Source organism: Artemia sp. Qi Xiang Cuo, chromosome 4 (assembly GCF_049724085.1).
Source record: "Artemia sp. Qi Xiang Cuo chromosome 4, ASM4972408v1, whole genome shotgun sequence".
In the NCBI taxonomy this organism is placed as follows: Eukaryota; Metazoa; Arthropoda; class Branchiopoda; order Anostraca; family Artemiidae; genus Artemia; species Artemia sp. Qi Xiang Cuo.
The window spans coordinates 82,301,556-82,314,512 of NC_142797.1; the positions used below are offsets into that span (position 1 = coordinate 82,301,556).

General features: G+C 35.4%; 1 protein-coding gene across 1 annotated transcript in view; it reads left to right on the top strand.

The window, feature by feature from the left end:
• The window catches only part of LOC148953516 (uncharacterized), a 30,994-nt gene extending 23,050 nt beyond the window's left edge, over positions 1–7,944 (top strand). The window contains exon 5 of the mRNA XM_089087720.1: positions 7,803–7,944. Within this exon, the coding sequence (XP_088943846.1) occupies positions 7,803–7,889 (87 nt within the window). The 3' untranslated portion in view covers positions 7,890–7,944. The remainder of the gene's footprint in view (positions 1–7,802) is intronic.
• Positions 7,945–12,957: the final 5,013 nt, after the last annotated feature.

Here is a 12,957-nt window from a genome sequence, read left to right on the forward strand (position 1 = left end):
GACCGAAAGAACGGATCCAGATGTTACTTTATCGAAGTTGTGCCATGCTAACATCTTCGTTGTGTCATGCTCTCTTTATGGTAGATACCAGCACATATTTTACGAATATATCTTTCGCGTCTTTTCGTTGTTTTATTCTATTATGGACGAAAGGAATTTTGCGTACAGTTTCCCCAGACCGGATTCTGCCCCATCAAAGCGGCGGCAACTGAAACAAAATATCTTGTCTGCTGACACGGCCTGCTGAAACTGAAACTGTGAAAACTAGTCAATGTTAAAGCGACGAGACACAGTTTGGGGGCAATCATTTAGCTTTGGCTAGGTACGGTCTTTAACCGGGTAGCTTGAGAGATCAAAACAAATGCACGCGGTAATTGGTTCAGCCTTAAGTGTAGTGACCAAAGTAGAATCTAGAAATGACATGCTTCGAGTTAGCGGAATCTATCTGAACAGTTATTCCAAATACTTCAAAAATAGTTTGACAGTATTTTTAGCTGTACAGTTGTTGCTTGTTGCGTTTTGGGGTGCTGGATACACGCCCATTTCATTTGTTACATATCCAATGGTAAATTTTTTACAGATGTCCGTGATAGAGCTAGACCAAAATTGTTTTATGTCCTATTTTGAAGCAGCCCATTGATCATTCATTTCGTAAACATGTATTCTCAGGCACAGTATAGGCCGCTTATTTGGAAATTTTAGACAGGTCAATTCCTGTGGTATGTACAAGCTACCCCCTCCCTCTTCCCTCTCAGCTTCATCTATATAGGAGCTTTTGGTTATTTGATAAGAAAAAATCATTAAAAATTCCAGCAGAAGCTAAAATCCAGTGATGAAAATTACAGTTTGCACCCATTTCCTGGAATAATAAAATGAAATAACTGCAGCAAGAGCTATAAGTTCATATTAAAATTGCATGGTAATCAGCAATGAGATTGACATTGGTGATTTCCCTTATTTTAAATGCTTTCGGTCTAAAACTACGTTCATCTTCTTTCCTTGTGCATTAATACAAACAAATTTATTCGCTACTTTTGGATTTTCAATCAAGTCAAAGGCCACCACTCAGTCAAGGTTTTCAATAATAAAGCTGGCCCAAGTGCCTACAATAATACTTAAGTAATGCTCGCCTCGCCTAAAAACAATTCTGTTCTCCCTTTCGTGTACACGTACCCGTCACTCTAGAACGATAGGTTTTATCGGTTACATTGTTGCTCTTTTACTTCTCCCCTTCTTTTTTTCTTACTTGTGATCTCGAATCTTACCTACTAAGGAGCGCCACTAGCCCATTTCTTTCGAAGTTGCTGTTGCGTTTTGGGGTGCTGGACACACGCCATTTCATCTGTTGCATATCCAATGGTAAAACTTTTACAGTTGTCTGGGATAGAGCTAGACCAAAATTGTTTTGTGTCCTATTTGTGTGGTAATCATGCTTGAACGCGCAAGGGATTGATGATCATACCCTGCTTCTAAAATTAATCTAAGGACCTAAATGTACATCTTTTAAGAAAGTATAGAAAAGTGCGCACAGTTTTGTCACTCTGCTAGCTCAACAATTGTGTCACTCAACCCTCTCTACTAGCAGGAAATGCACTTAGAGAAGTACAAGATACAGAAAAATAAAAGAACTATAAAGAAAAATTCACGAGAAAAATAACATCTCAACTACGTAGACAACACGAAAAGTTGATAATACTTTCGTGACGCTTACGGAACCTTTTCCTGACCCTCCCAGATGTCGGTCACCCAAGGAGATAAAAACGTGGCTTCAATCGAGAATAGACCAGCAAAAAATGAAAAGGATTGGAGTAGTGAGAATATCTATTTTAATGCGAATAAAAAGTATTTTGTTTTTGATAAAAAAAAACAATTTTTTTTAAATCTAACGCAAACGACTTAACATTTTCTGTCTCTTAAGTGACTAAAACCGAATATAGTTTGCCGCGATGTTATAAAAATTTTATAAGTCTGCATTAAAGTTCTTTTTATTCCTTTGGATTTATCTTGCTCGTGAGCCAACAAAAAAAAAAAATAAAAAAAAATCATCATGATACTGACATAGAGAACCAAAATGGGAAAATAGCACTGATTTAGCCTTAAATTAGTGTTGATGTCAACCCTGTTCAGTACTGACCAAAGCCAGAACTCGATATATATCCCTTTAATTGACACGAATATGCGCACGCGTACGTAATTTTATCCTAGCTTAATTAAAGGTGCTCTAAATTGTCGTTTCCTACTGGCACCTTGACTGAAAGCTGGAAGTGACGAGTTCAGGGAGTTCTACATTTGGCATTTTATCGGCTTTAGAATATCAAACTGAACACACAATAAACTTAGTTGAGCTTTTATTGCTTCTTTACATTTCTGTCTCTGGATTCTTGCGCTTGACAAACCTCGAAACAGTTGGTTCCGTTCTTCCCATATTTGTCCACTTTGTCTTTCGTTCACTCTTCACCGTAATAAACTTAACCCCCTCCAAAAACTACTACTATTGCAAGCAACTCACTGCACCACCAAGCCGCCTGAGGCCAATACAGTTACACAGTCTCCTCCTACATCCTAATTTATTCAAATTCTCCCTCTTTACATCCTCCCAGGAACTTCCCATTTCCCTTAAATCTTTCTTTACGACATCCTCCCACCCTAACCGTGGACGACCTGCTTTCCGTTTAGCCCAAGACGGTTGGCCAAAAAGGACAGTCTTTGGCAATCTGTCATCCGCAGAACGTACCTGAGCCATCTCAACCTTTTTCTCATTAAGCCCTGGAAAGCGTGATTGAACCACACTTTTCGTACAGTCTACTGTTTGAAATACGGTCAGTCAGCTGGGTACCCAAAACCATCTGTAGGTAATTTCTCTGGAGCAAATCTTTGCCGTTTTTCAGAGCGCCCATTCTTCAGAACCATATTGACCACTGTCGTCACTTTAGCTTCCAATGTTCTAATCTTCGTTTGCAGACTTATCTTCCAATTCTTCCAGACTTTTTTTTAACTGTGAAGAAACACCGTGAGCCTTGGCTATTCTACTTTTAACATCTTCACCGCTTCCATCGCCTTTACTAATAATACTACTAAGGTAAGTGAAGCTGTCTACTTGATCAATCTTTTCGTTACCCAAAGACGCCTTTCCATCTTCACTTATTCATAGCCTTAGCGATTTAGTCTTCGTAACATTAATTTTCAAACCTATTCTAGAACCCTGAACCCGCAAAACCTCTAAAAGTTCATTCATTTTGCTCACACTTTCACCTAGAATGCTTAAATCATGAGCATAATCTAAGTCCAGGAAAGTTTTTCTTCCCCGTTTGATTCCGTGTTCTCCCATTGCCTTTCCTGTGAACCTTAAAACAAAGTCCTTCAAAATTATCAATAAATGAGGATAGAACACAACCCTGCTTAAATCGTGATTTAATAAGAAACCAGCTGCTAACCTCATTTCCTACCTTAACCACATCCGTCTTATTCTCGTACATAGCATTAATAACTTTAATGTATTTGGCTGGTAAAGACAATTACAGACCTCTGGTAAAAACTTCTTCTATCAACAGAATCAAACGCTTGTTCATAGTCTGTAAAATTGAGGGCTAAAGGTATTCGATAACTCAGGCAATTCTCAATTATTTACCTGAGAGTGGAAATTTGGTTGACACATCCTCTATCCTTCCTAAAACCGCACTGTTCTTCTCTTAATACTTTGTCTACAGCATCTCTCAGTCTAAAAAGTATCATATTACTAAGTTATTTGTTGCCTACAGAGACCAGGCTAATGACTCTATAATTACCACACTCACTCTTGTCACCTTTCTTATATAGTTGTTTCATTAGGGTTTTCCTAACTTCGCTAGGTACTTCATGTTAAAAGTAGAATAGCCAAGGTTCAGTTTTTTTTCACAATTGAAAAAAAGTTTGAAAGATTTGGAAGATAAGTCTGAGAACCAAGATTAGAATATTGGAAGCTACAGAGATGACAGTGGTCAAATATGGTTCTGATGAAGGGGTGCTCCGAAAAACTGACTAAGATTTGCTAAATGTTTTCCAGGGGAATTGCCTACGTATTGTTTTCGGTACCCTGGCTGACTGACCGTATTTCAAACAGTAGACTGTACGAAAGTGGGGTTCAATCCCGCTTTCCAGAGCTATAAAGAGAGAAAGGTTTGGATCGCTAGGGCACTTTCTGCCGATGAAGGATGATAGATTGCCGAAGATTGTCCTTTTTGGCCAACCGTCTAGGACTACACGGAAAGCAGGTCGTTCACGGTTGGGGCGTGAGGATATCGTAAAGAAAGATTAAAGGGAAATGGAACCTCCTGGGAGAGTGCAAAGAGCAAAGATAAATAAAAGCCAAAAATTATAAGAATTAAAACACATACCTAACGACTATAAAGCAAGTCATTTGCCAATATCTGCGATTTGCACAAAATCCAGAAAATTGGAACTGCCATCGACGGATACTAGCGAACAACGATGGCAGTTCTAATTTTTTGGATTTTGTGGAAATCACGGATATTTGCGAATGACTCGCTTCATGGTTGTTAGGTATTTGTTTTAATTCTTATAATCTTTGGCTTTTATTGAATTTTATTTATCTTTAAAATTTTTTGGTTTTTTGTTTTTTCACATTGACTTTCTACGTTTGTTTTGTTGGATTTTTTCTTTGGTATTTTCCTTGAATATACTACTTTGATCGCGCTGAAGAAAATAGGCGGTTGTCCTCACGAAATATTCGCTTTGTGTTTTTTTTTTAGTATTACGTTTGGTCTTAAAAAACCCCATTTTTTATCGTTTTCTTTCTTTATATTATGGCAGGCCAATGTGGTTTAAGAAATATTTTACTATTATGCCGTCTAGCTGGATCTTCCAGATCCTCGGCAAATTTAGCCATGGTCTCCACTTCACACCTCCTTCATCATATTTTGATACTTTGTCCACTTTCTTTACATTCCTCTTATTTTCAAATGATATTTCACTCAGAAAATTCTTGAAGAAGCTCCTTCTCTTCTGTATCAAGTATAAAGTATTCTCACTAATACTCTTCGTGGCGTTCCTCGCTTTCTTCCCTAAGGCACTATGAGCAATTTTATAAACCGTTTTCCAAAATTTTTCCATCCATCTTCTACATTGTCAAATTTAATGACAATAAAACTTCTACAAAAACTGCAATTTAATCCTGGACAGTTTTTATCAAATTCTCATCCTGGAGTCTACCAACGTCATAACTTCCCGGGAGGTAGTTACCCTTCTGAAATTTCAAGTTTAAATTAAAATAAAAGATGGAACAGAAATCGACGCATATAATCGAAGCTCCTGCCATTCATTCTCGGTTCAAGTTCAAGTTCAAGTTCTTTATTAATCAATAAAAAATTTTGACAACTATCAAATTAATGACCCACAGTGAGAATAACTTGTGTGTGGGTTTATATACACTCAACAATAAATAAATAATACTATTTCCAGATACTGGAATAAAAAAGATTGCTCTTCAACTCTCCGTATGGTAACAACAAACAAAATCCGCGTAAAATCAAAATAACCAAATAAATAAAGTGAAATGAGGAGCATCCACCCCAGAAAATAAATCAAATTAATAATTACTGATTAAATGATTCATTAATCTAATTTTATTATTAACCAACGAATTATTCAAATCCATAAAACTATGAAATTTATTCCAATTATTTATAATACTATGCCTAGGTGAAAAATGGGACCTTTCAGATTTTGTTAAAGCCTGACGGACTACAGAACTGCCACAGGTCCAATATGCATGCAAAAACTGATTATCATCCTGAAAAAAATTATTATGCAAATAAAAATACTCAGGCAAAAGATCTTGAACATGTTTAATCATATAAAGAACAGAATGGAAAGAAGAGAAAAGATCCAGTGGAAGGATATTTAAAATTTGATACATACTTTTTGTTGACGATTTACCAGGCTAAGAAAACGGGCTAGGCAGGCAATTTTTCAATAGACGCAGAGCTTTATATTGTTGCCTCTGAAGAGGAAGAATATGAGTTTTAAAAGTATTCAAAAAAATAATGGGACAGTAATTTATATATGAATGCACTAGAGATTGATGAAGAGATTTCAAGACAAAAAATAGCAGAACAAATTTCAGATGATTCATCATACCAATATTTCTTGCCAGTTTCATTCGAAGATAAATTGCATGGCTTTTAAATGATAAACTTGAATCCAGTATTATCCCGAGATATTTAATATCATCAACTCTTTCAATTTCAATGTGTAGGCCTTGAATATTAATCATCTTAATTTCCGGTGCTGTTTTCCCAGTACGAGAGAAGATGATGAATTTTGTCTTAGTACAATTAATAGTCAATTTATTTCTCGAAAACCATAAGAGAAGCCTCAACAGCGTTGATTCTAACTTAAGATTCAAAGATCTAGAGTCAGGGCTGCTGACATTGCATGCCGTGTCATCGGCGAATAATATGTTAAGGCCAATATCATTGATGCTATTACTGATATCATTAACATAGATAAGAAATAGGAGTGGACCCAAAATAGAGCCTAAATAGAGGTAATAGAGGTAAAATAAAAGTTATTTAAACCCACCTAGTCAATTTCTAACCAAGCGATCTTGGACTGTACATTGAAAGCCTGCTAACAAAATCGCTCTATTTCATAGTTTTATTTGAATCTTGACCTCTGTTTGGGTCTTTTTTTATCAATTGAATTTCCGTCATTTTAGTACTTTATGATTTTCCAGTTTGCTTTACTGGTCAATGAGTTCAAATATATTTCATCTTGGAAGCCAAGATTTCACTGAAAAATTAATCAATTATCAAGTCTCTAACAATAGTATCAAAGCAGGCAGAAATATCGTATGATGAGCTGCTGACAATGTTTAAAATGCAAACTCTGGAAAAAAGAAGAGGGAAACTCTGCATGGATTTCGGAAGAAAAACTCTGATCCACCCAATCCACAAATCTCTTTTCCCCCCTCAATCCACAACAAAACGACTCCCGCGCAGGGCTGCAGTGCCTGTTGAGAAACTTCAGCCGGTACGCTGTCCCCATCAGCGGTTTGATTTTTTTTTTTTTAATATTCAATTTTTAGTGTGACTATGCTTGTATAATGTGACTAATGCTTTTTATTGTGACTATACCAATACCAAAGAAATTTTGCAGTGCCATCAAGATTTTGGTGAAAATAAAAATTTATCTATCTATCTAAGTCTATTAATCTTCTCAATGCAGGAGCGCCGTTACTTTTTGCTGTTGAGGGGGAAGATAACATACTATGAAATATTCATAGGGCCTAAAAATGTAGGACATCACTAGAATTCTAGAGGCATATATGTATATTACCAAGAAATTCTTGTTTTTATTGTTATTATTTTCTGCCGCAATGCTGCAAAAGTTTTTTAACTTCTTTTAATAGAGAACATTTTCGCTGGTTCTTCTGCTCAAACTTAAACATTAGAGGATTACCGATGACTAAATTTTTATTGTGATGAAGAATAAAAGTTCAAAAGGAATCACTAAAACCTGGGGGGATGCCCCCTCTCAAATTACGCGCCCTCTTAAAAGGATTTTGTACTTTTTGCGTTCTTACTTTAAGTTAATTTTGTTAGAGTTCATACTCCGAAAAAGATGTGCGCCATACTCCTCTCAGTTATTTTTTCCCCTGATTTGTAATCAGTGGACATTGTTGTGTTATTTATGCTTTGTTTCTTTCATATTTCTTTTTGGGTTGTATTATTTTAATTTTTTACGCCGCATTTACTTTAGTATTATTGTGGGCTATAAATAAACATGCTTACTTTACTTTTTAGGTCAAATCAATGAAACAGAAGTTTAGAGAAAAAGAAGTGGAGTATTTACAGATACAAAAAATGTCAATCGAAAAGGAAGAAATGTAAAACTACATCGTCTAATACTGTGCAAGTTTACTTTATATAAATAAAGACTGTTCTTTTCTTTCATCAGATCCCAAATTTTAAGGTCTTATAAATGATGCAGCTAAAAGAAAAGCAAGAACTGCAAATAGAGAGGAATCAGGTTATTGAAGCTCAATCCCGTAAAAAAGGCTGTTACGCACACTAATTCTCTGATTTCATGGAGTTTACTGTGATTAAATAATGAAAAAAAAACAAGTTTTTTAACTGAAAGTAAGGAGCGTCATTAAAACTTAAAACGAACAGAAATTATTACGTATATAAAAGGGGCTGTCCCCTCCTCAACGCCTCACTCTTTACGCTAAATTTTTTTATTGTTTTTAAAAATAAAGTTGTGAGACAGAGTCAAACTTTTGCGTAAAGAGCGAGGCATTGAGGAGGGGACAGTCCCCTTTCATATACGGAATAATTTCTGTTCGTTTTAAGTTTTAATGTCGCTCTTTACTTTCAGTTAAAAAAGCTTGTTTTTTAATTTAATTTCTGAACGTTTTTGAATTAATGCAGCTTTGATTTTGGCTCACTGTACATGAATAATTAAAACAAAATTTGCGTGTTAATTTTACTTTTTTTGGCTAAATGGCTTTCTCGAAATTTTTTCTGACGTAACTTACTAATTAACTTACGTAACGAACTTCTATATTCGTATATTTGTCTTAAATGCGTTAGGAAATTCACTTACGATTAAGTGACTTTCTATCGACGCTAAAGTTCATATTTTTTCAGGATCCTTAATAATTGCCCGTTGATCACGAAGGCCGCAAAATGGAATCAATAGATCTTGTGAGAGTACAGAAAAAACAATTGTTCTAAGTACATATTACTAACTAGGGGGCGAACCCAATTATATACATAATAATTTCTGTTCGTTTTAAGTTTTGATGTTGCTCCTTACTTTCAGTCAAAAAAATTATTAATTTTTTTATTTAATTTCTGGTTGTTTTTTTAGATAATGCTGGGAAATCCGGTGCCTCCTTCATAGCAATATCCCTTCCCCCATGAGAACTTCCTCCATGAAGGATCTTCCCACGTAACATCCGATCCCCCCCCCCCCAAATAGTAGAAAAAATCCCCCCTGAAAAATTTTGTATATTTCCCAATAACTAACACTCTATGTAAACATTGGGCATAATTCATAAATTGAAGAACTACCCCTGGGGACTGTGGGGGATTAAGTCATTCTTGAAGAAGTTGTTATTGTGTTTTTCAATCATGCTCAGCAAAATGACTACCTAAGAGCTCTTATTAGGTGATTAGGAAAAAATGAGCGTGTGAGGGGGCCTAGTTGCCCTCCATTTTTTTTTGTCACTTAAAAAGGGCACTAGAACTTTTAATTTCCGTTTGAATGAAACCTCCCGCGACATTCTAGGACTACTGGGTCGATACGATCATCCCTGGAAAAAAAACAACAAATAGAGCATGTGAGAGCTGCAGATAGGAGCTTGAAACTTCTATAGTAGGGTTCTCTGATACGCTGAATCTGATGGTGTGATTTTCGTTAAAGTTCTATGACTTTTAGGGGGTGATTCACCTTTTTTTTGAAAATAAGGCAAATTTTCTTAGGCGCTTAACTTTTGGTAGGTAAAGCTAAACTTGATGAAAATTATATATTTGAAATCAGCATAAAAATCTGATTCTTTTGATATATCTATTGTTATCAAAATCAAGTTTTTTCAGAGTTTCGGTTACTATTGAGCTGGGTCGCTCCTTACTTACAGTTCGTTACCACGAACTGTTTGAAAAGTTTATCTTTTTTCTTTTATACATATCTGACATCTGAACTCAAAAAGTGATGTAATTGTCTGGATAAAAACCGATCAACTTATTAAGATCGTGGATATATATTTTTTTTTTCTGCTGTTGTTAGGCTGGGGTATTTTTACTGTGCTTTTAATGTATACTCAAGAGGGCTTGATGAATATATGCAGCAAAAAGTAAAAACAACATAAATATTAATAATCGCAAACAGAGTAAGCTTTGTAAATAACTTGGTATACAGAAAGCAGGTTCACTCACCCAAGGGCCCGTTGCTGAGGACAGGTGACTATCATTGTAGCGGGGGCTGTTGTATCCGTGCGATAAGAAGGCACTCGACTAAATATGGTAATTTGAGTTGCATTTTTTATGTTAGATTTTAATGATAAATTAATTTTTGAAGTTCATTTCACAGATAGTTTCAAAAGAGGACGAAATCCCGACTCTGGTTATAGAACAGCCAAGTTAAAGATTTAAAATGACTAGATTCAGAAGCAAGCTAATTGGTCACTTGGTGGGAAAACAATCCAAATTCCACTTCATTGTGAAAACAAACCAAAGTCCTGGTTCCCTTCTGAAACCAGGAATTTTTGTGAGAAAGAACCAAGTCCAAACTACGGAATTCTAATGACATGGTGGGAAAATAAAATGAGTCCAAGTGGTTGGCTGACTCAGTACCAAAACCGACTAATGTTTCTGTGTGAAAGCGACACTACTTACAAAAAAGAACCAAAGTGTCACAAGTTGACGCTACCTACAAAAATTAACCAAGTCCAAGAGTTGGAATGACTTGATCCCAAAGTTAGGTAAGCCCTGATTAAGCACAAAATGAACCAAGTCCTGATTTTGTGCGAAAATGAGCTAATTCTTGGCTCAGTACAAAAATAAAGCCAAATACTTGCTCCGCACAAAAAACGAGTGAATTTGAAACTGTGGACTGACTTAGTTCAATCATTAGCTTTGTCTAAACTGTAAACTAATTTGATGCAGAATTGAATGAAGTTCGGACTCAGTGCAGAAACGAGCCAAGTCCTGATTCAATGTAGAAACTAGGTAAGATCTGGCTTAGTCCAAAACTAAGCTAACTCATAGCTTTGGAATGTTAGTTATTTTGTAAAAGAAAACGATATAAATCTTAATTAGGTGCAAAAACCAGTTAAGTGATTTTTTGCTGCAAAAACAAGACACAGCCTGATTCGAACCGAAAACGAGCAAAGTGCAAATTATGTGCCGGTCTTTCAAAGGCATGGGGCGCGTCATCTTTAAAGGCAGGGTGCCTTGAAAAGGCACCCTGCTCATCTTAGATTCCGCTTGTTTTCTGTTTTGCATGGTTAATTTTATTTTGTAATTTTCGTTCATTGTTGGTTTCATTTATTTAATGATGGTGATTTGTGGTCATTTTATGTTAGAAAATCATTTTACTTTATTTCTGCTTATTTTTGGTCTAATGGAGATCTTTATGGTTTTTTTAAAAACTTCCTTGGCAGAATTTTTTTTTTCTGCGAATTAATTATCAGGAAATGAATAAACAATTTTCTTGTACAAATACATTCAGAGCCTTCCATTTATTTTTTCATTTTAAAGGACACTTTTTTGCCACTATTTTTCCTTTTAAATACCTGTTGCATGGAACTAGGTACAGTTGATTCCTTTATAAAACTTTTGAAAATATCACTTGATAATTTTAAAATCAATCTATTAATTTTGCCGACGCACAATATTTTGGAATTCGGGAATCAATAAACTGGTTCATGCATTGACGAAGCCAAATTAATTGTTTTAAATTTCGTTTATACAGAAGATATGAATTTCTATCTTAAAACAAAAGAGAACTTCAATTTATATCGTGAAGTGAAGATGATAGTTTAGCCTTTTGGCTTAGGAACACTTGTTTGTGGTAGTTTTTGCTAATTTTATAGTGGAAACCGCTTAGCCACACTCTTATTTGTGGTAGTTTCTGCTCATTAGTGTGGATACCGCTTAGCCACACTCTTATTCGGGGTAGTTTCTGCTCATTTTAGTGTGGATACCCCGTTTTACTTCCTGATTGTTTTAGGTTTCATTTCAGCATCCATACTAATTTCTGTTTGTTTGAAATTGAATATATAAAATGGTCTTTTTTGCTCTTTTTAGGTTTCAATATTGTTCTGTTCTACAATTGAAAACTCTTTTTGAGAAACTTTTTTTTCTTGGATCGACAACATGACGCCTTTTGATTGAACTATCAAGTGAGAATAACAAATATAATGCCATAAAAAGAAACAAAGAGAAGCACGAACCAGTTTTATTTTGACTTTGTCTCCTAGTCTCTAAACAAGAAACCGTATTTATTCTTGTTCTTCCCTCAGTTTATAAAATTAAAATTGTCTCATTAATTTAAACGTGGATATAAGGACTCAGAGAAAACGAGTCTTCTACATAGTTTTCAGTTATTTTAAATTGGGCATATCTCTGAGGAGAAATTTCATCAGGCAAATCGTTTAATTATATTATATCTCTACGAATCTCCGGTTTTATTATCTCTATTTAATACCATAAGAACCACGAGAGATACCTTAAGAGGGATTGCACACTTTCACATATTGTTGCTGTGGGATTAGGTTGTGTGGGTGATTTATAACTCTGGAATTTAACAAATATGTCACATATCCTCTGTAGGATTGCTGTCACCGAGCCGGGTTTTCAGCTCTAAAAAATAGCCTCAGATTGGAGTCCTTTCGGTCTTTTTCCTCATTTTTTACTGTAGATTTTTATTGTTCCTAGACTTTATTTTCAGAAAATTTCACGTTTTTGCCTTGAATAGTGAAGTTCATGTTTAAAGCAGTATCTCCAGTGTGGATGTCAGCGTCCGCGTGCGTATTTATGTGTTCTTTTGTGTGTGTATCTGTACTTTTACCTATGGATTCGTGTTTCTTGTATGTATGCGCCTCTGTGCTTGAAGGCAGTCCCACTAAATCTGCTAGTCTCCTCTGAAGAATATAGACACAAGCCTGCCTTGGGTGAAATGATTATCCAGGTTTTAGTTTTACTTTCAGATGTTTAATAATGTGTTAAGATGTATCTGATTAGATAGGTCATGAGTGCCAAGGTTTAACTTTCTGGGGAAATTTATCAGTTTGAATTCATTGAAATTCAAATCCACTAAAAAGGAAAAAGGATTATAGAGAAGAGCTTCAAATATCTTTAAGAGGGAGGACGATCTCCTTAAACATCGGTAAGGAGAGGATAATATCCTTTAAACATCTCTAGGGGAGCAAGATCTCCTTAACACATCTTCAAG